The following is a 27,657-nucleotide window of genomic DNA, read 5'->3' as shown; positions in this document are numbered from 1 at the left end:
CAGTAGGCAAAAAAAACTCCATAAGCTGTAGAAATGTATTGTTATCCATGAGCTTATAACAGCGGATACCATTGAAATAATTTCCTGTGAATGTGCGAGAAATCCGATTATTTTGCGCTGCAAACCAGCGTGTTTATGATAATGATAATAATATAACATGTTAACAAATAGGCTATCAGTTTGCAACCTCCAGCACCGTAAGGGACTGTTGTAGAACAGCTAAAATAAATCAGTCTAGAAGCGTCTTGCACATTCAAGTTAAAAATAGCGGCGCCTGCTCCTCTGGATAAATAATTCCTGTGAGTAGAATGAGTGTATTGTGCCACCTAGTGTTTACATTGTGTATAGATTGCTAAACATAAAACAAACCTGAAAGGTCATGCAAAGATAACGATACTTTCACCCTAACAGTCATTCTGATTGCAATTAATCAAGCTATTTTTTAAAGAATCTCCCCAAGCACCTTATAGTAAATTATATTGTAATACGTATTCAGGAAAAAAAAAGAAAAGAAAATAACTTGTCAGTATCAGCCTTTGCGCTTCAGAATCCAAATCTGTACTGTTAGGTGCCTCAAATGTCTGATGATCTGGGGTAAGTCTGTCTTAAGCAAACTGTGTTGATCCTACGTTGCACAGTTAATCACCAGGTAGCAGAAAGCTTTGGCACCGTGAAGGCGTTTGATCAAATCAGCTTTGGAATGCTGAATAGGACTAAAACCGGGGCCAGAATGTTTTGATCGGCCTTTGCCCTACGACTCATCTCTTCTTACCCCACTGTCCGTTAATCAGCCCCACGTCTCCGGCGTTAATCTCCGCCCCCTCCCATGTACCTAATTAGATTAAGGGGATCAACACACCAAGCACTCCTCCACAGCTTAATGGGGTTGAGGGGACAGGCCTTTGATTAGAATGAGAAAATGAACAGAAGTCAGTAACGCACGCATGTGTGTCTCTTTACCAGAGATGCACTGTGTTGAGATGGGAGTCAAAATACTTGAGCATTTACACTGTGAGCTTTTTTTGCCATTCTGGTGAAATCACATCATGATTGCAGTTCAGTTTGATATGCATGATAGACCAAAAATTATATGAAAAATAGCTAACAGCAATGGAAACAGATTCACTCAAAACTGTGTGAGTTTGTGCTGAAGAGAGAGAGAGAGAGAGAGAGAGAGAGAGAGAGAGAGTGCAAATTGCAACCTGACCAACAGCTTGTATCTTATAAACATAAGGCACACATATGCAAGAGAATTAACGTCCTAAAGCTGTCAAAGGCAAGAGGATTTAATGCCGAGGACCTTTCATGGGAATTAAGCAAATTAATGCAAAGAAAAGAAAGATTTGGTTGAGAAAATTTAATTAGATGGCTTTGGAACTGATAATTGCTTAAAACCCTTGTTTTTTGGGTAGGTTCCCACTCCTCTCTCCCATAATTGTGGATATACAGTATATCTCAGTTATCTTTCAATGAAAAAGGAGAACATTTTTTCTTCAAGTAAATATGCGTTGTATTTTTGTTGGTTGATAAAAATACACATTTAATTTGTTATAGCTATATATTATAAATAAAGCACACAAAACTTTACCAAAATGCCAGTTTTGTCAAGCATTCTCACAACAAGCACAGTTAAATTAAGTCTTAAATGAAAATGGGTTGTGTCAAATACACTTGATGTGCCCGGGGTCTTAAAGTGACAGCAGCCTAATAAACTTTGGTTCTTAAAGTGACAGCAGCCTAATAAACCTGCTGCTGTTTGTCATTAAGGATAATCAAAGAACAAATAAATCACTCATTCTTGACTGAATAACTATTAGCTTTAGTAAGGATTAATCTATATTTATTTGATAATTTATGCAGTGAAGACTGTGAAGTGTTTGATAACTTTATTCAATTTCTGTATATCCTTCCTGAAAATCTTAAAGCACTGTTTACATGGGTCAAAAATAACAAAAACAAACTTTTTGTGCATTTTTCCAGGGCATGTACAAATCTGAACCAGTCTGACTGAGCCAATGTAATTTTTTTTTTAGCCCTGATGTATTGAAGTATTAAACAAATATTTAAAATATAGGCTTCTGTCTTTATGTTGTTTCCACATTATTTTGGAGTTTAAATGTGAAATTATTACAATATAAAAATATATTAAAAACTTTAATGTTAGGTGTGATAATCACGATTAATTACTGTGTGATTAATTATGAAACGTGTGATTAATTAGTTCATTTTTTATCGATTGACAGCACTAATATATATTAAATTTATCATTAAATAATTAGCAATTAAATATATAATTAGGTGTCTATATAATGTGCACTATCATTAAGACCTCTCTGAACAAGTGTTAGCTTTATATTAAATTTAAATAATCTATTTCATAGCAGTGGCGTCTTTACAGGAATAAATGTGAATTTTGACTGAAAAATGTATAATAGGGTCACTAATTTGAGTTCTCTTTTTCTCCAGGCAGGTCAGGGTTATGCGAATGACTGCCTACATCTACATGGCGTCTTTAGTTCATCCTTTCGAAAGTGAAGTGGGTCAAGACTGCTATCTTCCTGAAGCTGACAGGAATCAGAGAAGGCGTCAGAAAGGATGTAAGCCGAAATCATAATTTAGCCACTAATTATTCTGTCCAGATGTCCCACATTAGCTCATGACCCTCTTGTTCTCCTCACGGTAATACACTTTTGAGGCTACATCTCGCCCCACGCTCGGCTAACTCATCCCTCCCTCCCCCCTCCCTCTTCTCCGGCAGAAGTGTAGGTCCTCACCCGAGGAACGCTTACCAGATTATGCTGTGTGATAAGCTTCCTATTTTTCGAAACTGCATGGCGATTTATGGGATTATCTGGGTACTTATCCCGGAGTCGGCTTTGGGCAGCCTGCCGAAATCTCTTAGACTAAAGATTTGGCTTCTGAGCTCTTCTGTCTAATTATTATCTGGAGTGGCCACATCCGTGAGGAATGTGTTCACTTTTTTACACCACGCATAACGTCCTCCCAAAGTGATGCTCGCACACTAACACACTTGGTGAGAAATTAAATGGTATTATTGTATTACTAGTCTTAATCATTTGTTATGTTGCCCTCTAAGATTTTTTAACCTAATTTCACAGTTTGCCTATATCTGTTTAAGCGCACAGGATTTTGTTCTATCCTTATGGACCTTATTAGTTCTATCTCTAATTGCACGATGCAGTTATATACCACAAAAATGGGGGGAAAAGGGATTATAAGTTACTTAAGTGAATAGGGCCATTTTGTAAACCTTAAAATATCACTGTTTCAAAAGTGGCAAAACAATGAGCTTTAACATAAAAAAAATCACCTATTAACCTTTTCTATGTAGGGTTATTTTAAATTTTACTTCACAATGCCATAAACCCTAAAAGAACTGTAAAAACGCTGATTTTAAACAGCTTTACAACTCAAATAATACACATATTTTACCAGAACAAGTGCTTTTATAAAATGATAAGATTCACATTTCTGTTTTTAAATCCTGTAAAAATTGGCCTCATTTACTTCCATTGTAAGTGCCATGTGTGTGACCTTGTATTATATAGGCTAAGAGTTTTTTTTTTGTGGTAACATTATACTCCTTTAAGAGGATGCAATGAATAAGAAAATGCAATAGCCTACTTTTTTTTATCTAACTTTATTTGTTTTTCATTTTACAAATAAATGTGCACGTATTCAAGATGAATTAGAACATTTGTACAATTAAATTTCCAACACTGTTACATGCGGACATTATTTCAGGGTTGATTCAGTTATATCAATCCATGAAGGGATGGTGTGCAATGTGTTTGAAGTGCAGCCCAGCTCCAGTAGACTCTGGGCGAGAAGCTCATCATTAACGGATGGGATGGTGGACAACACCAACACGGTGTCCGTTTCTGTCGGCCGAGTGTTTGGTAGTGCGCAGGTAGAGCGAAGGGCAGCTGCCCCGTTACTCTGCGGATCCTTCTCCGGGCTCGACGCCGGTGGTAGTCCCCATTAGAGAAGTCTTGAAAGTTGGCCGGATGAATAGCCCAGAAATGGCCCTTGCCGTTGTCACTGCGGCCGGCTTTGATGAAGCAGTCGTTTAAAGAGAGATTGTGTCTGACGCTGTTTCTCCAGTTCTTGTCCTGTTTAAAGAGTAGAGAATGTGAATTATGGCTCGTATGAAAGTCAAAGATGATACTCGGACCTTTGAGTATGAAAGGTTTATACACAAAATGGTCAGTGTATAAATTAGTATCAAGAAATTGCGGAGGGATAGTGTCATTTAAGAATTACCCGTCAAAATTGTCTCGTGCATTTTCACTTGGAGTCAAATCTTTTAGTTTTAACGATAAAAATATCAATGTAAGTCAGATCATGGGATTCAAACTTGGTTTAACAGAGAAAGATCCAATGACTTTGTTAGATATAGCCAAATCAGATCCCAATATTTTGCTGTGGTTTGAGTTTCCTTGTCTTTGTGTAGTAGGTCTTTTAAAGAAGTGCTTTGCCAAACGCAGTGGATTACGGTTTGTAGACTTCCTTAGCACTTATTAGAAAATAATGTTTTGGGAGTGATTACAAATTGCAGTGTAAAAACAAATTTCTTAAGTAAAATCAACTTGGATGTTTAAGTCATTTTAACTTATCTTCCATTAAACTGACTTGAAAATGAGTCGAATCTTGTGTAACTTATAAAAAAAGTTGAAAATGACTTAGTTAAAGCAATGTAAAAACAAATGTCATAACTTATTGATCATATATTCATGACTTTTTTTTATGACAAGAGATTTGTTGCAAAATTGCCGATAAACTCTTTGAAGGAGCTTAGTTGCTTTCAAAGGTACAATACCTTGCTTTTGAAGTAAGGATAGTGATCCATGATCCACTGGTAAATATCACACAGCAGGAGTTTCTTTTCTTCTGAATCCAAGATGGCCATGGAAATGAGGGCGATGTAAGACTGCGCTGGCTTCTCATCCGTTCCTTCACTCTTCTCACTCGCCTGCTCATGTTCCTCTTCACATTCGTTATCTTCGTTTTCCTGGTCCTCCGATTTTTCGCTCTCCTGTTCTGAGAGAGTTTTTTGTTCGGTTTCGTCGACTGTGGTTTGAAGACATTCAGATGGAGGGACATTGTGCTCTGATTCTGCGCTCTCAGTGTTGCGTCCCTTATTGTACAATAGGTAGTCAATGGTGAACTGAAGTCCCAGTTGTTCTCGATTTCTGCGGCATGTGTTGTCCTCCATTTCTGTATTGTTGGATCTCTGTCGCTTAGTGGTTGAAAATTCAATTTTTGGAACCCACTAACATTTTGTCCTGGTTCGACTTTGTGCGTTCTGTCTTTTCAAGAAGCGCCGTTCAAGATTAGTCCAACAAACAATTAATTCGGTAACAGATGACGTCAGTCTCCGAGGCATGCGTAAACCGAGTAAACAGGTAAATGCGTTTGTTAAGTTGTGTGTTTGTTCGCTTAGCCACCTGTTCAGACCGAACAACACCACCAGTTACGAATCTTCCTAGAAAGCCTTCTTCTAGATAGACTTCTCTCACAATGACCAGAGAGATAACGCCACTTAATTTAAATGCTCTGCATATTTAACCACGTAATTAGAAGCAAAGTGGGGTACAAGAGAGTTAGAGGCAGGGGGTCCAATTGAGGGGGATTATTTTTTATTAACCCAAGCAAATCTTTGTAATTACGAGAGATTACGCAGATTAATGTACACAAATTGTCTCGGGTGGTGGCTGCAGTGGTACAACATGACCTCTGGGTGTGTTTATCCTGTTTGGGTCAAGTCTTTAGGACCAAAACAAAAGCATTCTGTATTTTTGATTACTTTAACTTAAATGCATTTTTAAAAATCCGCTTTAATGCTCTAATGTCAGTATGAGTGTTAAAAATTGCAGTGCAGTATGTTTATTTATGATTTTTTGTTGTTGTGTTCAACAGTTTACAGTTGAAGTAGCCTAATATACTGTACAGGTGAAACTCGAAAAAATAGAATATTGTGCAAAAGTATTTATTTCAGTTATTCAACTTAAAAGGTGAAAGTAATATATTATATAGACTCATTACAAGCAAAGTGAGATATTTCAAGCCTTTATTTGTTATAATTTTGATGATTATGGCTTACAGCTTATGAAAACCCCAAAGTCAAAATTAGAATATTGTCAGAAGGTTTTCATAGGCTGTAAGCGATAATCACTCAAATCACTTTGCAATGAGTCTATATAGTTTTACCTTTTAAGTTGAATTACTGAAATAAATGAACTTTTGAACGATATCCAAATTTTTCGAGTTTCACCTGTATACTGTGGCGTATTTGATGCAACCTTTTATTTTAATTCCAAACATTAAGAGAGCGTTTCCAATAAAATTTCACATTCACATATGCTTTAAACACTTTTATCCAAAGTGACTTACACTGGACTAAAAGTATATTTTCTTTATTTCATATTTCTGCATGCTTAACATGGGAATCGAACCCATGAACTTCCATTGCTAGCACCATTTTCTATTATTTGAGTTGTAGAAATTCTCAAAAAGACCTTGTGTATAATGTAGAAATTACAATTTTCTTTTTTCCATTTGTCATTGTTTTTTTTTTTTTCCATTCAGGTCTATTGTAAAGAAAATACTACTGACAATACTTTAAATAATACTTTTCTTAATTAAAAATAATTAAAATTGATTTTAAAATGGATAAAAATACTTTAAATAAAATCTGGTGTAAGTATACTGTAAAATACATTTTAAAATATAAAATAATGTAAAAGTGTCTACTAAATAAATGTAATATATTAAATTAAACATAGAATATATTATAAAGTACCAACTGAAGTCATGTAAAGTTTCAGCAAATCTTAAATTTTAGTAGACAACTTTGACCTGAGTTTGACATAGAATTTATTATGTCAAGTAAAGTCAGCTTTTAGTCATTCAACCAAGTGTGGCTCTTATAGCCCCTGGTGCTAATTTTACAAACTATTTTGAGATTTAAGACTCACAGTCCACAAGACATTGCATAACACTGCAGCACATACCAGAAGTTAGATGGGATTGGGAAGTATCTCATTATTGGTTTCAGTTTATGTATAAATAAAATACTATCTTTATTATTCTGTTGGCTTTGACATTTATATATATATATATATATATATATAAGTGTTGAACTGGGTCAACATCTGCACCAAGATTCTTTTTTTGCATAATAAAACAAACAAACAAATAAATAAATAAATAAATAAATAAATAAATAAACAATTTTAAAAAAGTTTTGCCTGAAGTCTTTTTACCAAAGGTCTTTATGTGAAGCATGTTGTATTGGTTTCAGATTATCCAAATGAGTGCACTAAAAGACTTTGTCAATTAGTTCATTATAGGTCTTATTAAGGTAGTGATTGGATTACATGTAAAACTGTGTTCCTGTTAAAGCCTCTGTTAGTGTGGTTGTTTGTCTGTTGTTGACCTGACACTGGAGTGGACAAAGATATTACTGGGACGCGAGTGAGTGATGTCTTCACTCAAAAGGTAGGAGAGTTGGAGCATTTGAACATGTGGACTACAGAATATCACTATGACTCATGTGCATATTTGACTTAAAATAACTCTCTCTCTCTTCACACACACACTCTTCCATGAGCTATATGCAGTCCTGTAATTTCAGTATCTTATAATACACAGATAAAGAAAGGAAAAGGAAAATAAAAGATTCAAAGAGCTGCACAGGTGATCGGCCTTTTCTGCTTTTAATGTGACAATTCCAACTCACAAAGACGGAAGGTTCTAGCAAACAAATGGATTTTTTCTATTCACATGCAACCATTCAAGAGAACAGTTATTATAATTTTGTTAAAATAAATTTGACTGAAAATAGTATAATTACGGATCGCTAGATGCCTAATGCCACAAAAAGAAACTTTAACAGATCTTCACCTCTAATATTCCTCCTAAAGTAGCCTACATTCTGAAGTCCTTCTCATGGGAAGTGACTTATCATGGATGCTGTGGGGGAACAGGTGGAATAGAATCACTGTCAGCTTTGCAGATCAATGGCTTAAATAAATAACCCGGGGGTGACTTTTGCAACTGGTTCATTAATTGAGCCAAGCCTGATTTTATTTCATGGTTTCCTGACTCGTGGTTCCGCAAATTGACTGTGAATGTCACCCTAAATTAGTTTTATTTATTTATTTCACGCAAGTTCTTGAAGTTCTTTTAAACCACTAATTTAAGGAGACAAGTTTTAAAAGAAGATAATCATTGACAGCAGCGCCATCCTCTGCTAGGCAAAAGGATTACCATACCACTAACACGAGTTCACCAACAATACAATTCATATTTTTTATTCCCCTTTATGTTGAGAAAAACCCGTCTTTTTTTCTTCAGTAAAACACAAAAAGAGACAGACTCAGTCACCATTAATTTTCCTGGTATGTTTTCAGTACAATGAAATTGAAAGGCTAATGAGACAATTCTGCCTAACAACTTATTTTTGTTCCACAGAATACGGTTTTGGAGTATCGTTAAGTTGAACAAGTAAGGCCTTTTTTTCAAAATAGTAGGCCTATAGTACTATATGACTTGACGATAGGTATTCTTGTTCAAATTATAAGTATGTATATTTTATTTAGTTTTCATTTTTTTTGGGCGTGTGTAATGAGCAATGTAGGCCTACCTGTTTTTTTTTCTAGTTCTGCTTATCACGCATGATATTTACCTCAACAAAATTGTTCTCAAACATTCTATGCTTCCCCTCCCCCACCACATACAATAAAGAGAACCACGGGATGGAGTTTCCTGAGGATTCTGGATTCAGTCTCGTGCGGATTTTACCCAATTGTCATGAATGAGCAAGTATGCTCGTTATGTTATAGTCCACAATACATTGTAAATGCGATGGGCTTGTGGATATATTTATGAGTAGCTTTAGTGTGCTTCTATATTCATTTTATGCCTGAAATTACACAAAGCATTCAGTCCTCAATATCACGGCTTTTTGAAACTCATGAAATGGATTTTTTCATGCGGAATGGATCGGATGGAGCCATGCGCTCCTCTTCCACTTGTCGAGGGAAACCCACCTCTCACATCACATCTGAATGCAAAATGCAATGTGCTTTCGCTCTAACACCAGACTATTAAAGTGGGCAAATCAGACAGTGAAGTTCAGGCAACGGTGGGTAGGTTTACAAGCACCAGAGGCCTATCAGAAAGGGTAGACCTTGCTTCCTTGCTTCTTTTTTTGACTACACTGTCCCTTTTAAAGCTCGCCGTCACGCCTCTTTGCAAACGACCCCGCCTACTTATGGACAGTCCGCCGTGCTGATTGGACACTTGTGGCGGTCATCGAACGCCTTCTCGGCTTCTCATTGGCCAGCTGCTGCCTTTCGCTTCAGGCTCTCGCGGGGCTGCTGTGCGAAGATGGCGGCCGAACTGGTTGAAGCGATGGTGAGTTGATGAGATTTGTAAAAATAGTGTCGGTAAAATGAGCCATTTGAGTTAGAGGCGGTGCCAATTAAAACAACGTGAGTTTAATTTCATAATATGATATTTCGTGCTCTCACAGGACAAGTGGCAGTCTGTAAAGTGCTTTGGCAATTTGTATGTGTGTAATGTGAATGGTTGTGTCTTAAAACCTAGTAAGCTGTCTGTGTAGCCGGCATATTTGGCTTGTTTTAACGTTCGATTTTAATTTTTGAACGTTCTGAATGTTCATCAGATTTCCAAAAAGCAGTCTGGGTAGACAGTTCATCAGGCTTTTAGACACAGCTAGTGTTCCTGTGTGCGCGCGCGGGGGCGCGCTGCCAGTGGAAATGAATTAGTCTGCACAATACATAATAAAACAGTCCCTTGCTTTTCTTAGTTCAAATAAATACGGCCATGTAGTTTTAGAAAGCGACAAAGGTGGATATTAGTTTGAAACTAACTTTGCAGTGGTACTTATTAATGCATGGCTATAGTATATAGTCACATGCACAATTGATGCATGTGGCTAGCTTGACAAGATGCATCATTTTCATTTGTGCAGTAACTTCTCTCTTTACTACTATATATAAGCAGATATTCGCATCCATGCTGATATTCATTACTACATGATGATTACAAAAATGCTCATTGTTTTACCCATTTTTCAGAGTTGAGTTGTGTGTAATGTTTATATGGAGTGTCATCGGCCTGCATGGGTTCAGTCATCATGGTAGACTAGAGATCGATGCCATTTAGAAGCTTATGGAATGTTTTCGTAATGAATTGAAAAAGTCAAAACAATGTTCATGTTCTATGAACAACTTTACAAAAAGTCATGTAAAGTTTTAGCAAATTTTAGTAGACAACTTTTACCTGAGGTTGCGTGTCTTTAGGCCCGTTCACAACTAAATTAATATTGGTGTGGAAATTCGGTGCGATAAACAGATGTTAACTTTATAAAGTTATTGACATGCTGTCAAAGTGTCAATGCAATGTTTATTTATTTATTTTTTACAGAGATGTTCTAATCTTTTTTATTATTATAATTCGAAGAGAACTGACCAACCAGTAAGATTCAAGCTTTTGGTCACATGTCTAGAGCTGGTGCTCTTACATAAAACAAAGTTACTCAGCACTGCTTATTGTACCACGGGTAACCACTGTATTTCTATTTTTTTATTACGCCACCTACTGTCAGAGATTGAATTTGCATGCTCATTCAGCCAGTCTGCCACAGACAAATCATATGCAAATATCGAACCGAACAATCAAGCTTGGTATGAAACAGGCCTTCACTCAAGGGCATTGTTCCCTTTTGGGAATCGAACCCACAACCTTTACAACAGATGTTGAACTATATGCTGCTGCACATCTCGCCAACAACGGTGTTTTTTTTATCCTTTCTCATTCTCGCCAGAACATGGTGAAGAGTTTCCGGGTGTCTGATCTGCAGACACTGCTGGCCTCCATGGGCCGCAGTAAAAGCGGTTTGAAGCAGGATTTAGTAGGAAGAGCTCTTCGGCTTGTGCAAACGGAGTACAGTCCAGAGCTGCTAAAGAACGTCCGACAGCTCTACGAGACGCGCTTCCCCAAAGCCTCGGCCTGGCTGGCTGCCCGACGCCCGGATTCGGTGCCCGTAACCTACCCTGCCCTAAACACCTCGCCTAGAGGCACGGCCCAGGGAACAGACTACCTCAACGGCATCCCCAAACCGGTGCCGCCTCCTGCGGCCGAAGTCAAACTGGTGCCCCTGCCATTCTACCACAACCTAGAAACGCTGCTGCCGCCGACAGAACTGAGTGAGTGCCATTGTCATGAATAAATAATAGGCCAATTTTAAGAGGTGTGCCTAGCCGATGATGAAGTCAGCCAGCGAGATAATTCTGAGTTTCTCACTCTTTGCAGTCGCTCAGAACAGTGAGAAGCTGCAAGAGAGTCAATGTGTTTTTGAATTAACAACAAGCCAAGTGGAACAGATCCGGAACTCCAGGTAAGAAGTGCAGTCAAACTGTTGGCTTCATTTAGCAATCAACCCATGACCAATAACAATGATGGTATTTAGGATATTAGGTTATATATAAAGGTATTTAATGATAGTAAATGAGTGTGATTGTCACAGACGCCCATTGTTCACAAGTTTCTTCCCTGCATTTTTTTTTTAAATTTATTATTTTTGCTACATTTGCTTATTTTTACAGTTTAAACGGACACAATTTCACCAAATTTTCTCAAAGAATATTACAAAATGACCCGCAATATTGTGGAAATTAAACACCCATTTACTATGTAATATTATGTGGTATTCATTATTCAATGGTGATAATTATTGAATAATGTTGATAATCTCAAAATGGCCAAATATCAGCCAATGAGTCTACATGGCTGATGGATTTTCTTGTTTACTCAAAATACAAAAGAATATTAAGTATCTTTAATTGTATTCACTCATTAAAAATGAATCTCATTCTCAGTGAACTTCGCCCAGGGATGAAATCAGTTCAGGTGGTTCTCAGGTATGTCGTTCTGCTACATTTTGTTGGTTGATCAAGTTTTGGTCATTTTCTGCATGCTGACATGCCCTTTTCTTCTCCTAGAATCTGCTACACAGACTCAATCGGTGTTCAGGAGGACCAGTATCCTCCCAATATTGCTGTGAAAGTAAACCAGTCCTATTGTCATGTACCGGTAAGTTGTGAAAGCAGGGAAGATGAATGCAAATCTAAACCACTGTTTATAAATAACATTTTTGTGTGCTATTTTTGTTTCTTAGAATGATGTAAATCTTGAATTAATCATTTTTTTGTTCAGGGTTACTATCCCTCCAATAAACCGGGTGTGGAGCCGCGTCGGCCCTGTCGACCCGTCAATATCACGCCCTGGTTACACCTCTCCACAGTCACTAACAGAGTCACCATCACGTGGGGCAACTTTGGAAAGGTACAGGGACTTGATACAAAGAGCTGTTTTCTCATATCCATATTTGTGAATGAACACGTTAGATGAATGATGCTTGGTTTAGCCACAGTTGAGTGTGTTATTGCCAACTGCTATGTTTTGGATGCAGCGGTATTCTGTCGCAGTGTATCTGGTGAGGGTGTTCACGTCTGGAGAGCTCTTCAACCAGCTGAAACATTGCTCAGTTGAGAGTCCCGATCGTTGTCGCGAACGCAGTAAGTTTCGTTGCCCTGACTAAACTTTGAAACCCTGACATGAAATAAGTTTTAAAAAGCAAATGTTTTGAAATCAAACTGTATTGTACTTGACTCTTCCAACTTCTTTTCCTTGTGTTGAACTATTGTACCTTTTAAATAATTTTTATATTTATTTAGGCATCATCAGGCTTATGATAATTAATATCAACGAAAAAGTTTTCATTGCATTTATAACCTTTATTGATTTTTGGTCAGTAATACGTATTTTTTAAAGATGTATATAATATTATTCAGCAAGTGCATTTAAGTGACAGTGGAGATTTTTTGTTATGTTACAAAATTCTTATATTTCAAATAAATCATGTTCATTTAATTTTCTATTAATCAAAAAACTACATTTTTCACTGTTTCCACAAAAATACTTAAGTTAAATTGTCTTCAACATTGATAATAATACATGTTTTTTATGTAACAGCAAATCAAAACATAATGATTTCTGAAGAATCATGTGACACTGAAGTAATGATGCTGAAAATTCAGCTTTTATCACAGGAATAAATTGCATTTTAAAAAATATATTCAAATAAGACTGTTATTTTAAATTTAAATTAATATTTCAGAATATGACAGTTTTTACTGAATTTTGATAAAACAAATGTAGCCTAGTCTTATCCTTTTTGTTTCCTTTCAAAAATGTTTTTACATTTGTGTGTATGTGTGTGTATACTCGGCATCAATATTTTATTGAAACTGTTTGGATTGTACACAGTTCAGGACAAGCTGCGCTTTGATCCTGAGAGTGAGATCGCCACTACAGGACTGCGAGTGTCCCTCATCTGCCCTGTAAGTGTCCTGTTTTAATTTTATGTGCAATCTGTGTGCCAATGTTAGTAGATCTAATAAGTGTCTCTTTAACGCAGCTGGTGAAGATGAGACTTGGAGTGCCGTGTCGAGTGCTCACCTGCGCCCACCTGCAGTGTTTCGATGCTGTTTTCTTCCTGCAAATGAATGAAAAGAAACCCACATGGACCTGTCCTGTATGCGACAAACCTGCTCCATTTGAGCTTCTTACTATTGATGGGTAATCGCACTTAATTCAACTCCTTGTTTCTGGCTGGTTGTGGCGGTGAAACTCACCTTGTGACCCGTTTCAGGTTGCTGTCTGAGATCCTTAAAGAGACGCCAGAGGATGTGGAGGAGATTGAGTATTTGACTGACGGTTCATGGAGACCAATCAGGGACGACAAAGAGAAGGATAGAGACCGGGAAAACAGTCGCTCGCCCGACTATCCAGTGGTAGATATATGTAAGAAGGTTTTATGTCCTCTGAAATGGCAAGAAAAAAAAAACATGGTCGCTGACCAATGATTTTACAAAAAAGGAAGTAAATAGAGATTTGATGATGTTGGTCAGAAGATAACTTCAAACATCAAATAATAGCCGAGTCTCAAATAGAGGCCTGGTGTGGCTGCAGGTTTGGGTAAATAAAGGCCGTTCTCAAATAGAGGTATTTAATCTAATAAAACCAGAAGATCGTCCGCTTTTTGGCAGCTGCCAAAGCAAATTTTTGTCCCGCTAAAGCCTTTTTTGTACCTGGTGGTCTGTTGAGGTTCCAAGCATACGGTACCGGTACTAAAATGTGACGTGTAACACTGCAGACCACTGATTGGTCAGACAGAATCGTCACTACCAGTGTCATTGTATTTGCGACACGAGAAACCAAAACCGCTAGATTTAAATAGCCAGTAACAGCCACCGCTGTTATCGAACAGTCTATAATCCCACCCACTTTAAAGCAGTGGAAAAGCAACCGAGCTAAAGCGAACCGAGCCATGCCGTGTCGAGCCGAGTCGTACCACGCAGTGGAAAAGCGCCATAACTAGTTTTCTGTAATTTAATGCTGAAAGAATATAAATGTGTTATAAATGTACTTTAATTTTTTTTTTTTTTAAATTTGCTAGAATTATGTTAATAACTGCACATCAGTCTGTGAAAAGGGTCCATACATTTGACTAGCGTAATATGGTGCATTTTTAAGCAAAGCTAAATATTTAACTGGACTTAACTCTTGTCTAAGGTGTTCCTGAGGCGAACGGGCACTCTCCAGCACATAGCAGCACAAACCAGTCTGGGAAGTCCGGATCGGGAGGTGCGTCGGCAGGAACCGGCGGCACCAGTGCTGGGTCGGGAGGCGGAGCAGTTGTGGACCTGACTCTGGACGACTCGTCGGAGGAAGAAGGAGGGGGTGGGGCAGAGGACAGCGAGGACACGGACGACAGCCAGGACAGCCCCGCCCCCAAACGAGGCAGATACGATTATGACAAAGACCTGGTCACCGCATACTGAGACCGGCAGGACACTTAGACTTGTTGGGGGGGAGGGGGGGTGTAGATGGGATCTGAGCCTTGGAATTTCAAGAAACGTGTCCCTGTATCCTCTCCCGAATGCATACACACTCATGCACGCACACAGACACGCAATCTCATGCGCTGCAGACTTCTGGAGCAGTCGGGCGTCGTGTTGACAAACTTGTTGATGCCCCGTAAAGCCATTCCCAGTCATTCACTGCATCCTAATATCGATTCTCCCTTTAAAGACCATGGAAGATTAACACCACCTTCAATTCTGCTCTATTGTCCTCGATTTCCTCTCCGCTTTGTGTTCTGACAGGTTTAAACATCCTGGGAAATTTAAGATCTCGCCTGTTTTAGGCTTTCAAAATACGAGAAAAGCTACCGTATCTCCAAAAAGTTCATTCCTTTGGTCGAGATCACACGACTATTTGCAATCTATTCAGAGGTGTTTTCTGTTAGTCCTCCACATAAGATGTTTATATATATTAGCTGATCGTTTCAATGTGATTTGGAGACATTACTGAAGAATTTCCTCAAATTTTTCTCATTTTTGTTTTTTAATTTGTCCACAGAAGTTGACAACCTACCTCAGTCTAACAGCAGGCTTGACCAGAGGGTTATTGAAAGGGTGTTGAATGAAATTATTTTTTTTCTTCTAGTTTTGTTTTTCGATCCCTTTTGTTTTTCTTGTACAGCAACACTGGAGAGGCATCAAGCATTAATTATTATTTTGTGCTTGCCCATTTAGGCATCATATTAAAAATGATTCTGACTCTAGCAACGAGTTTCCGGTCAAGTCTGTCAGTCAACTAGCGTGAACTAAACTGAATGCGTGCGCAAATCGACACTTCATTCAGAGGGAATGAAGCTTTGACATCAACTGTCCTTTTGAGATGCTAGTCAGCGAGTAAATATTGTACGATATCTAATGTAATAATGACAATGTATTATTTCTGATCATTTAATAGAAAACTGCAGATCTTAATGTCATTTATTGCTTTCTTTCAGTTGTTTTGATCCGCACAAGGCTGCTAGTGTCACGACTTGAGAAATTCTACACAGGAATCAGGTTGAGGAGACGACAACACGTTGTTTTCTTTTTCTTCTAGACATGACTAGTAAATCGGTTTATCTAGCAGGGGAGCAGTTGTTATTGGCATGATACCTTAAATTTATTTTAAAACCTGATCTTTTCAGTTCACTCTAGTTTTCCCTTTTTAACGAATGGCTGATTTGTTTGAGCCCATCGTATGGAGGTTGTGTTTGTTCATTTCAACCGGCTGTGCAGGTGTTAAAATTTGTGTGGTGTTTTGTGGACTTGGAGACATGAGCAGTTCTTAAATATTCCTCAATTTGTTGTCAGAATGAGTATTTATTGATTTAACAGTTTTGCTTCTATTTTTGTTTTTAATTTGAATTGCGTTTGTGCATTTTGAGACATTTCGCAGTGATTTCACAAGTTTCCAGCATGTTGCTTTGTGATGATGGAGAACGCTGTGTCCTCTCACGGCCTGCTGCTGTATTCGCAATTTTAGCCACTTGCCGAATATAAGGGCGCTTAGTCTGGACTATACAGACTTGACCTAAACCTCGAAAGAAAGAAAATCTGGCTAAACAACCAAACAAATGGCACATCCAGGCGGCTGATCTGTTGAGGAGGACTCAGGGATGACGTGTTAGTTCTACTTGTCTTGACTCTCAAACCAGGTTCCAGCATTACCTTCAGGTCATGTAAAGCAGTCAGATCTCTGATCTGGAAATTCAGATGTACTTTCATTACATATACGACTATTGATAAATAGCTAAATGACTTTTTGTCCTTGTTCTCAAAGATTCCAGAGAAAATCACTGCACTAAGCTCACTAGTGGCAATTTTAAAGGTTTTTGTTTCCAACTAATCCTGAATTCTGACTTGAATACTCAGTACTGTATCCTATCTGTTCTTGGGAATGTCTCAACAGAAGAATATCGCCAGGAAGGGTCAAATTGCTTGTAATTTTTGGTTCGCCTTTGAGTCGACATGGTCTTCCATCATCTTTTCATGATACTCCCAACTTTTTCCCTCCCTTTTTTTTTTTAAAGAATAGTCAGTGCTGCAGTTGACAGTTTCACATAATAAGACCGCAATGTAGTATGTTCCCCTAAATTTGACCACATTTGTAAGGTAAGGAACCTCTTGAATAGACTTCCATTTTTAGAGACCTAGATCAATCTATTAGAGAAATGTGGATAAATGTACATTTTCTTATAATTAAGAGATAAATGGATGGTGATTGATGACAAAATATATTTCCAGCTCAGAGGTAAAGACGTCCTCTGTGTAGCCAGGTTGAAATGGGGTTTTGTTGTGGGAATGGAGGCATCCCCTCTTGTTACAGTGCTTAAGACAGCATGGGCAGTGGCTTGCAGTTCTTGATGTAACAGATTTGTTTGTGTCTTTTTATATGTTCATATTAAAAGCCAATAAAAAACAATAATATTTTATCAAGTTTTGAATTGCGTCCAGTTGCTCCAGTGGGCGTGCACATGTACTTTGTTATTGGCTACTCTAAACACTTGAGGAAAATGTAAATCGGTGACGACCTCTACGATGTTCTCACCGTGGGATTTGACGAGCGAAACAGTTGTCCCTGTCTGAACTGAAATCAAACTGTAAAAGCTCTAACATCTGTCAGTTATTTATGCAATTAATTAAACTGATTTAAAATAAATCTAGATTTTGTCTTTCCCGTGATTTTGAAATCTTGGATTTAACTCCGTTGATTGCTTAAATAATATATTTATTCATTAAAAAGCACAATAAAACAGTTTCTTCCAGAATAACAGTTGGTTTGATGGCTTTGATACCACACTAGTGCACTTGCATGACACGAAACAATGAAAGAAAATAATTCTTATGCTGCCTATTCCAGATGACTATGATATTTTACTGTCGTGATTATGGTATGTTGTCAAGTTATTTGTCAATTGGTTTATACAGGGTTTACAGACCAAGCTCAGACTGCAGAAGATTAATGGATGATTAAGTAGTTTCAACCTAAATTATGTTAAACTTAGTTGAATCTTAACTTATAAACAAAAGTTGAAAATTGCTAATATTATTTTGAAGAGTTGAGAAATGTATATATATATATATAAAAAAGGTTTCCATAGCTTTAAGTTATCCTAAAATTGCTAAAATATTTAAGACACACCAGGTGAATAGGGTAAAAAAAGACTAAGATCACCTTCCACAGTTGATTGATTACATTAAGAATTGCAAACGGCCGTTCAAGATATACTGTAGCTAATTGAAATCTACGGACGCAAAATAGACAAGTATATAAAAGACGCACTAAAAGTGTGGTTTACACTGGTTTGAAAAAAAAAACACTTTATGAAAAGATAAAAAGCCGAAAATCTCAAAATTGACAGATGCGTGAAAAAACGTTTCGCCTTATGTTTTTGGCGGTAAAACTGGATAATAAACTAATTTTACTACCCCTTGGAACGTTACAGTTCTTCAGTTCACCACTAGATGTCGTTCTTACTCATATAATCACTCCTGTCAAAGCTCGAGATAAGTCAAGTGTTCTGACCACAATTCTCGCGAGAGCTTGAGAACGCTTCCTCTTGGTTGGATAGCGGCTTCCTGGCCGTACTTTATCCCCCCCTTCTCCTCCTCCTCCTTTTTTTCTTGGGGGAAATTTCAACTTCTGTTTTCGCGGGTCCTCAGTCAAAACAATTTCGGACAGCATTTCGCGGTGGGTCCTGTGGTTGTGAACGACTGGCCTGACTGTCTTTTGCCGCCTTTGGTCTGTGGGAGCGCTCGCGAGTCTGAGGCCGTATCGAGGAGACATTCCAGCGATGCACTCGCTAAAATAAACTGCATTTCGTGTACTTTTGCGCCTATGGAAGTCGCTCTTTTACTTGTCACCTTCATATTACTTGGCTCAGCTTCTGGGATCATGACAGGGTGTTGAAATAGGGTCTTGCGAATCTCAGAAACTTCTATAGCGACTGCCAGGGTTTGTGTAGCAATTTGAGGGATTTGATGTAAGCGGAAACAAACTTGTTCTCTACTCCGACTACTATGGCACCAAAAAGAAGACCGGTCCCCCTGATTATAACCCCCACAGGAGAAGGACAGTCAACCAACATAGATGCAGCGGCAGAGTAAGTATATAATCTGCTATGTCTGTCTGACACTTGTTTGGTTTACCTTCCTGCTTAACTTACTTCAGTATGTCACACCTGGTCAAATTAGGGCCAACCTAGAGGCCTTACAGAGGAAGTTAGGGGAGTTGGATTTGGATGAACAGCAGAGGAAGCGTCTCGAAGCTTTCCTCACCCAGAAAGCCCAGGTGGGCGAGCTCAAAGATGAAGATTTTGAACCCATATGTGAACTTGGCGCAGGTAATGGGGGAGTGGTTCACAAAGTCCGTCACAAACCCTCAAGACTGGTCATGGCCAGGAAGGTAAGCCATCTACGGACATTATGCACCTGCTGCTAGCTTGCTCACGGCATTTAATGCAAAGCCTTAACCTTATGTATATTTCCTCAGCTTATTCATTTGGAAATCAAACCAGCCATCAGGAACCAGATTATACGAGAGCTGCAAGTTCTACATGAGTGTAACTCGCCGTACATTGTAGGGTTTTACGGCGCCTTCTACAGTGATGGAGAAATCAGCATCTGTATGGAGCACATGGTGGGGCCAGTGTTGTTGTTTATGGTTCATTGCAGTGCTTCTCAAACCTGTCCTGGGGATCCCCATCATTGCACATTTTGGATGTCTCCTTCATCAGACAAACCAAATTTGGTTTGCAGGTCTCTCATTTAATGAGCTGATGAGGTGAAACGGGTGTGTTGGATGATGGAGACATACAAAATGTGCACTGAGTGAGGGGTCTCCAGGTTTGAGAACCACTGGTTTATTGCAAGAGTTTGTAGCTAAAGTGTTAGCACACTGACATGTATATGTCCGCAGGATGGTGGTTCTTTGGATCAAGTACTGAAGGAAGCCAGAAGAATCCCTGAAGAAATTTTGGGTAAAGTTAGCATAGCTGTAAGTATTACCATCCATCTCTCTTGTGTCTTCCAGATAATGCTGATTACAAATACAACAATGACTAGTTAGTTATTGAAGTGGACTAGTTTATTAAAAACCTTTTTTGGGCTGCCCTCTAATAGTCGGCTAGAAGAGGCTTAGTTGACCAAGATTTTATTAGTCGGTTAGTCACAGGAAAAAAAAAGTTTCACGCAGACAGTTAACGGCCACTTGCTCTAACATTAACCTAAATGAATGTACACGTATCCAAGTGTTTGTGTGGTAGCTAAACTAAATTTTTTCCTGATAACAGCAGAAACAACTTAAAATTCAGATGAGAGTAATACAAAGTGTCTACTTTTATTTCTGTACACTCACAACAAAAACAACAAAAAGATGTGCTTTTGTGAAGTAAACAAAACAAACGTGAGGATTTTTCTCCAGTCTCTGTCTCCCGAACAGCAGCGTGTCACATAAATTAACCGAAACTCAGCGTATGGCGTGACGTATCGCCATTTGGCGGAGCCATCTTGACGGAATAGAAAACGCTAAACTACCAGTGATAATCGTGATGGTACAGCTCGTCTTGAAATATTCCTGTCATGCCTGAGCGATGCTGTGCAGTTGGATGCGATCAGATAAGGAATATCTAAAAGCTGATCTTGTATTTTATTTTGATCACTTATCATTTATCATACGATAGTTACAGTATAAATAGTATATACGCATATTTCGATTTTCTTGGATCAAACTAGATGCAACAAATTAATTTAAGGTGCACTTAAACTTCTTGGTGATTTTGTTTTGTGTTTTTCCCTGTAAACTCAGTTTAAAAATTATTACAGGTAAGCATATAATTTGGTGATAAAAATACATTGATCAACCTTTGTGGATTGAAAAATTCCTTCCCCGCTCGATCCATCCGTACTTGTGATACCGATAGCCGGCGTGATGGGAAGTGAATAACGGTAGCTGTAATTGTCCCCGAACTCAATGTCAGGAAGTTTGTCTACACATTTAATGCCTGTAAAAACAACTTGTGGTTCATATGGCTTTATGATTCCTAATTTTTTGATCTTCCTCTTGTACTGGCTATTTCTTTTTGTGATCCTAAAAATAGATAGTGGTGGAGGAAAAAAATCGATTCTGTTCATTATCGAGATATTTTGTGCATTCAATTATATGAATACTATAGGGCAAGTATTGCAATATTTAGGCTAATTATAAAAATAATTATACTAATATTTATGTTATTAGTATAATAATATGGCCCACCCCTAATAATAGATCCGCCACTGAGTAGCAGACTCTGAAAAAGAAATCTATTCTGTCAAAATGGCTGACATCCGGCTAGGGTTCACGTGACTGGGAGATCCCTATACGATACTTGGCTAACACAGACATGATGAATGCATCTATTGAATGCTTAAGTGACAGTCAACCAATTCAAGTGGAAGACATTGTCAGATTATGTAATTCATATAAAAACGTGCATATAGGCGCATCCACTTCTGCGGAGATGACAAGCCCGCATCGTCGACTTAATCTCTGCAGTCAAAAAACACAGAACATTATTGTTAAAATGTTTAGATAGCCTCCTTGCTGTTTCATGACACATTATTTTTGTGGCAAGCTTTATGCATTCACTGATTAGGCTATGTATTAAAGGCAATGAAAGGTTAATTGTTTTGATTTAAATGGCTTATTAACATACACGTGCGATTAGTCGACTAAACGCTTAAATGAACGACTATTAGTCGACTTTAAAATTTTTAGTTGAGGGCAGCCCTAAATGTGTAAGCCCATTTTAGTGTTTTTTCTTTTTTCTTTAAATATGATAAATTTAGGATCCCAACTTCTTGTTGAGGGCTGTAACATGTTGGCAAATTTTTTTTAGCCAGCTTTTAAGGTGTGTTTTTAGGTATATATGTTATCCGATAAGTTCTCCAAATTTGCTACTTTTAACAAATTACCACAACAGTTGCTGATCAAATATGCTGTTGAGCAATGTTCTTGTTATTATGCATAGTCTGTTGGTTTTAATTAGTTTGAAACGACAATAGCTTTGTGCCCTGTTTGGCTATAGAGTTTACAATTGGTAGAATACATTTTTTTGTTTGTGTGAAATCTTGAATCTTATTTAGATGCATAGTATTATATTTTAATACCTGTCATTTATGGTTTATCTGCCATAATGTGAAAATAATTACCGTCTTATTATGGGATAATTTTAATATTGCCACAATAGGGGATTATCACGCTGATATGTAGGACTTCCGGATTCAGTGATCTTTGTTCACTGCCACTTCCGTTGAATCACAGATCTCGCTGGCGAACTGATGACGGACTACGCTAAGTTTATTTATACGGCATCCCTGGTAAATTAGTCTGATTCACTAAAGTGCCGGCTGCAAACAAACGTGCTACCTCTTTTTATTTTAAAGTTTTAATCCACTTCTTCCTTATACTCAATTCAGTCGGGAATCCATGAAAACTTACGTGGGGTTTGCGTTGTTGGTTAGATTTACAAAGTGGAACAGAGCAGTGACATATATAGCCTTCGTCTCAGCCATTGTTGAATTGCGTCAGAAGTGGACATGCACAAAGTTGACAAATCCTGCCCATGAAACGCGGAAGCGTGATAATCCCCTATTGGCTATTTACCTTTTTTTATGGTAACTGTGTTTTTAATATTTGCATATTATGTAAAGTAATTGCAGTATGTATACAGGCAATACACATGTAAAATGATCAAGTTGTTGTGAAACGGCTGTAGGAATCCCTGAACTGAGAAGTGCAGAGGGCAACCTGCTCTTCTTGTTATTGTCTAAAAGCAGAATCCAAAAATTGGTACACAACCTCCATCGCAACATGTCTGGCACTATTACACGCCGAACCGCAATATAATAAAGCTGTGACCACACCCACGGATTTGCAAACTCCCTTTTAAGTCAGAGTCAGCAAGGCACGCACATTTTTCAACACACGTTTAGCCTTTTTTTCATCCAAATGAATAGGGTTAAACTTCTGTTTCACATTTGATCATGACAAAAAAAAACAAACACTTTAGCTTGAAGACCAAACAAAGGTGTAGAGATCTATTTATGTGTCCATAATGTTTAGAGCGCATGCATCTCAGCTTTCGGTAATCACAAAGCAGAAGTTGTTTTGTAAAGACTAGACTATGTTACACATTCTGTAAATTCAGGAATCTAGATTGAATGTTGAGCGAGAAACCCTATTGATGTTATCTTTAACTCTCAATCCACAGGTACTCAGAGGTCTGGCATATCTTCGGGAGAAGCACCAAATAATGCACAGAGGTAGAAGCATTCCTTAATAATATCTTAGAAAAAGTACATGTGCGTACACGCGCTGGATGACTGCAGGAAGTAGCCCCCTAATGCAGCTATTGAAATTGCATAATAAGCTTAAATTATTATTCTAGAGAGAGATTAGGCCTCACTTTTTCAAAGGTATTTTCTAAAACCATAACCAGAGACCTTCACTAAACTGCTAACCTGAGATTAAACAAGGCAAAGGTATTGCAAAAGCTTATAAAATTCCTTTTTATTAGCTAAATCTCAATCTTCTACAATTATTTTTTTCATCACGACATAGGCATATTTTATTCCAAGAAGATCACCAGTTAGAGTTGAAATATATTCAATGTTTTCAAGTGTGGCGCAACCAACATTTGAACAATAATTCTATGTCTGAAGATGCAAAGTATCAGATTCTCGATGAGGTTGTATGAGGGTCTGGAGGAGCCACACTGGGTTTGACAGAGGGTCAGGCCTATAGTTGTGCTGTTGTGGCAGGGAGCGTTTGCCTGCTTGCAAGGAGCTGTCGCGGAGCCCAGCCGGTAATTACAGCCTCTCGGATGTGATTACATGGCAGCCGCACCCTGCACCCCCCTCCCTTCTTTTTCCTCTCCCCCTCTCACCCCTCTTTCCACTCCTAGTGGGTGTTAGGGCTGAAGGAGGGCTCGTCATGTGTGGAATCGTTGCATGTCCACACTGTTATTTACTCCTCTTGCCCTGTGTTTAAGAGGAGGGAGGTAGAAAGTGGCTTGCATGTCTGTCCTTTCTGCTTTGACTTTGTTGTCAGAGTTTGCTTTGCTGTATGCAGAGCATTTTGCAAAATGTTTTTGCTGGGCGTGCTGTAGAAAGGGTGTTTGAACGGAGATGAAAAGCCAGGTGGTGCCGCTGGGATTTGGACCCCAGCCCTCCATCTTACTTGGTCTCTCTCTGGTCCCTACAGACGTTAAGCCCTCCAACATCCTGGTGAACTCGCGCGGCGAGATCAAACTGTGCGACTTTGGCGTGAGTGGCCAGCTCATCGACTCCATGGCCAACTCCTTCGTTGGAACACGGTCGTACATGTCGGTGAGTCACCCTCCCTCTTCCCTCTCCAACCCCCTCTTCCATCGTTCCAAGCCCTGAGCCTGTGCCCAGGATTCTTCCATGTGGAGAGGAGGAAGTCGCTGCCAGGTTTTAGCCCACTACTCCTGGCCACCTGCAGGGTGTGGTGCCCCACCCTAGTAGAGCCTTGACTTGCTCTGCTCTTTGCCTTGACAGCCGGAAAGACTCCAGGGCACGCACTATTCGGTTCAGTCAGACGTGTGGAGCATGGGCCTATCATTGGTTGAGCTGGCTATTGGACGCTACCCCATTCCCCCTCCTGATGCCAAGGAGCTGGAGGCCATATTTGGCCGGCCAGTGCTGGACGCAGGTGGGGCAGAAGGCCACAGCATGTCTCCGAGACCCAGGCCTCCAGGACGACCTGTTAGCGGTAAGACTGTTTTTAATTTCTCAGAACATTTTTGAAAATTTTGTTGTGGGGTAGATCCATACTATCAGAGACAATTTACTATCCATTGGATAATTAAAGAAATGTTTTAGTCACCTAGCATGACATTTTTGGGTTGCCATAGTCTGCGTAATATGCGTGTTTTAGTCAAGCCTTGCAAATTGTTTTCCCCCAGGACACGGATTGGACAGCAGGCCAGCCATGGCTATATTTGAGCTACTGGACTACATTGTCAATGAGGTCAGAGGATTTGCTTAGCATGCAACTTGCTTCCTCTGTGCTTATTTTTGCCTTTTATATTATTTTTATGTAGAAGTTTCTCTTCAATATCACCAATTTTCTGCTCCCCACCTGTCTCTTCATCTGCAGCCACCACCCAAGCTGCCCCATGGCGTCTTCACCATGGACTTTGAGGAGTTTGTGACAAAATGGTGAGCTGCTGTATGGTTTTATTGAACAAACCTGCAGAGACTAATTTGTCATCATTGTTGAACAAAGTGGCATCTAAACTATGGCACGGTTGCAAAACATTAAAAGGGCCGTAGTACAGACGTGTCCAATTTCCTGCAGATTTTAGCTCCAACCTTCCCTAACTCACTTGCCTGGTACCGTCTTGTAATTCTGAAGACATTTATCTGCTGGTTTAATTGGGATTGGAGATAAACTCTGCAGGATAGTGGACCTCCAGAAACAGGATTGGGAACCCCTGCTATTGTACAATGCAAGTTTGAAGCTGGACTGCATTGTACAATCCCGCACCTACTTCCTCCACTAATTTCTTGTCAAACTTTAATGACTGTATTTACTTTAAACGTTCAGTTGGACTGAAGAAATTATTTTTCCTCATGTTTTCCAAATGCATGCACTTTAGTCAGACTGAAATCGTGTCTGAAATCATTTTGTTTTTGCAAATTCGGACAAACATTTCTTGGTAATGTAATTTTACCTTAGTTTTTTCAAGCAGAGTCAGAGTAGCTTTATTTGTCTCCCTAAGGAGAAATTAGTCTTTGGATGAAGAGATTGCTGCATAAGGATTACAACAAAGACAAAACACAGAAACAGTTAAAAACAAAGAATACATAAAACCTTGTGGCTACTCAGAGAACTGTGCAAAAAAGCAAATCACCATTTTCTGATTTCTGCTGATGCAAGAGTGATATCCCAAATACACAATATACAATTGTAAGGCTAAAAAATAAAAACAGTTAAGCACGTGCAAACATTTATCTGACCGCAATTTACCCCAGTGTTTTGCTCTTACACCAAAACAAAGAGTTAGCTATTTAGTCCTTCAAAAATTAGATTACTCGCACTGGCAGGTTAAGATGGTAGCTTGACCATGCAAAAAAAAAAAAAAAAATCTGAGGATTAGAAATAGTAATTGTAAAACTACTTGCTGTCCTATCAATGAAAGACAAAAAGGCACAAACTAGTGGAGACTTGTTTTTCACTTAAAAACCCTAATACCTCTCTACAGATTTCTGGTCAAATCTTTTGTTGATTTGGGATTTTTAGTTTGTCTTGTGTGTGTGTTTGACAGCCTCATTAAGAACCCTGCTGACAGAGCTGACCTCAAGATGCTAATGGTACGTACATTTGCCTATATGGTAGCCGTAAAATTAATTTGTATCATCTGTAAAGTGCAATAACATGGTTTGAGAAGGACTTGAGAGCTCTTTGGAGTGACCTCACACATAACCAGTAACGTGTGTTTGTCAATTTCTAGCCATGTTGGCGATTAGCACCAGTTAAGACTTGAATTTGAAATGCCCCCCTCCCACTCATTACCGTATTGCCTGTTGGTACTCGTAACATCAATATCATGATGTTTTGCCAAAGACTTCATTACAGAAACCAGTACTTGTAGAAGTATACTGAGGCAGGATCTATTGAAAATAAAATGCTCTGCACCAGAAACTACTCATGGTGTAATTGATCATGTGATGTTCAATTGCAGGGCCACACATTCATCAAGCGGGCTGAGGTTGAGGAGGTGGATTTTGCTGGATGGATGTGTAAAACGATGGGCCTTCACCAGCCCAGCACACCTACTCAAAGCGCTGAATGAACGCTGGCTCACAGCGTAGGCACTCATGCCATCCTCATCCTCCGCTTTACTTCTTCCTCTCTGCCCTCACAGGCTTGTAAGCCTCTGACACACTATTTTGTGCACTCTTTCTCTCAAATTCTCTGCTTGCTCTTCCCTTCCGCTGCAGTGTGTTCTGGGGAAATTGTTTTTAAGAGCCTCTGGTGTTGGAACACTTAGTCATTTGAATGAATATGGAGATTAGAGTCACTTAAGTGGAGTGGCTGTATTTTCAATGACCAGATTATTCAGGAATGTTTCAAAAATGGTAAAAATGAACAACAATTTCATTTCATTTTTTCTTTTCATTGACCATTTACTAAGTCATTATATTATTTTGTTGCTCAAGTGATATTCATTGACCGTTTGTGTTACACTGTCAAAATTGATAGCATGGTTCAATGGCAAAAAAATTAATTATGAATCAACTGCTGTTTGCATCTAAAGAAAGAAAATAGGGCTACTGTGGATCATACAGGTTGGTTTATAACAAAGGTGATTATTAAAAATGCAAGATGCCCAAGCCAGCGCATTTGTACAGGTGTTTATCTTGTGCATTGTGGACAGCAGTGCTTTATAATCTGCTCAACATTGGCCTTTAAAATGGTTTCATCATGTCTTTCTACAGTAAGTTTGTCTTGTTTGACTCATCTTTGTCACCAGTGCTTGAACGGGTTTCTCAAATCTTGCTTTATTTTTCAAGTTAAAATGATATACAGAAGCGTATATTTGGGAAGATTTGTTTATAACTTATGCTTCAATGT

General features: G+C 38.7%; 3 protein-coding genes across 3 annotated transcripts; 2 read left to right on the top strand and 1 right to left on the bottom strand.

Annotated features, from left to right (window-relative positions):
• Window positions 1-3,769: 3,769 nt before the first annotated feature.
• Window positions 3,770-5,517, bottom strand: foxq2 (forkhead box Q2). Its single transcript, XM_039695023.2, has 2 exons — window positions 4,841-5,517; window positions 3,770-4,133 (listed from the first exon to the last, which is right to left on the bottom strand). The coding sequence occupies exons 1-2, from the start codon at window positions 5,234-5,236 to the stop codon at window positions 3,777-3,779; spliced, it is 753 nt and encodes a 250-aa protein (XP_039550957.2). The 5' UTR covers window positions 5,237-5,517; the 3' UTR covers window positions 3,770-3,776.
• A 3,794-nt stretch (window positions 5,518-9,311) lies between these two features.
• On the top strand, window positions 9,312-17,453 carry pias4a (protein inhibitor of activated STAT, 4a). The gene is made up of 11 exons (XM_039695012.2): window positions 9,312-9,441; window positions 10,877-11,258; window positions 11,365-11,449; window positions 11,931-11,972; window positions 12,054-12,144; window positions 12,268-12,396; window positions 12,524-12,629; window positions 13,381-13,454; window positions 13,532-13,692; window positions 13,766-13,917; window positions 14,689-17,453. Exons 1-11 carry the CDS (start codon window positions 9,415-9,417, stop codon window positions 14,955-14,957), a joined length of 1,518 nt encoding a protein of 505 aa, XP_039550946.2. The 5' UTR covers window positions 9,312-9,414; the 3' UTR covers window positions 14,958-17,453.
• Window positions 17,454-18,544: 1,091 nt separating this feature from the next.
• On the top strand, window positions 18,545-27,417 carry map2k2a (mitogen-activated protein kinase kinase 2a). Its single transcript, XM_089135444.1, has 11 exons — window positions 18,545-19,120; window positions 19,212-19,422; window positions 19,510-19,656; window positions 19,936-20,013; window positions 23,267-23,318; window positions 24,259-24,383; window positions 24,576-24,789; window positions 24,983-25,047; window positions 25,177-25,238; window positions 26,348-26,393; window positions 26,765-27,417. Exons 1-11 carry the CDS (start codon window positions 19,038-19,040, stop codon window positions 26,873-26,875), a joined length of 1,194 nt encoding a protein of 397 aa, XP_088991570.1. The 5' UTR covers window positions 18,545-19,037; the 3' UTR covers window positions 26,876-27,417.
• The last annotated feature ends 240 nt before the right edge of the window (window positions 27,418-27,657 follow it).

This window comes from Pimephales promelas, chromosome 2 (genome assembly GCF_988280905.1).
Source record: "Pimephales promelas chromosome 2, fPimPro1.hap1.1, whole genome shotgun sequence".
Classification (NCBI taxonomy): Eukaryota; Metazoa; Chordata; class Actinopteri; order Cypriniformes; family Leuciscidae; genus Pimephales; species Pimephales promelas.
The sequence above is the reverse complement of the archived record's forward strand: the minus strand, read 5'-3'. Positions and strand labels throughout refer to the sequence as shown.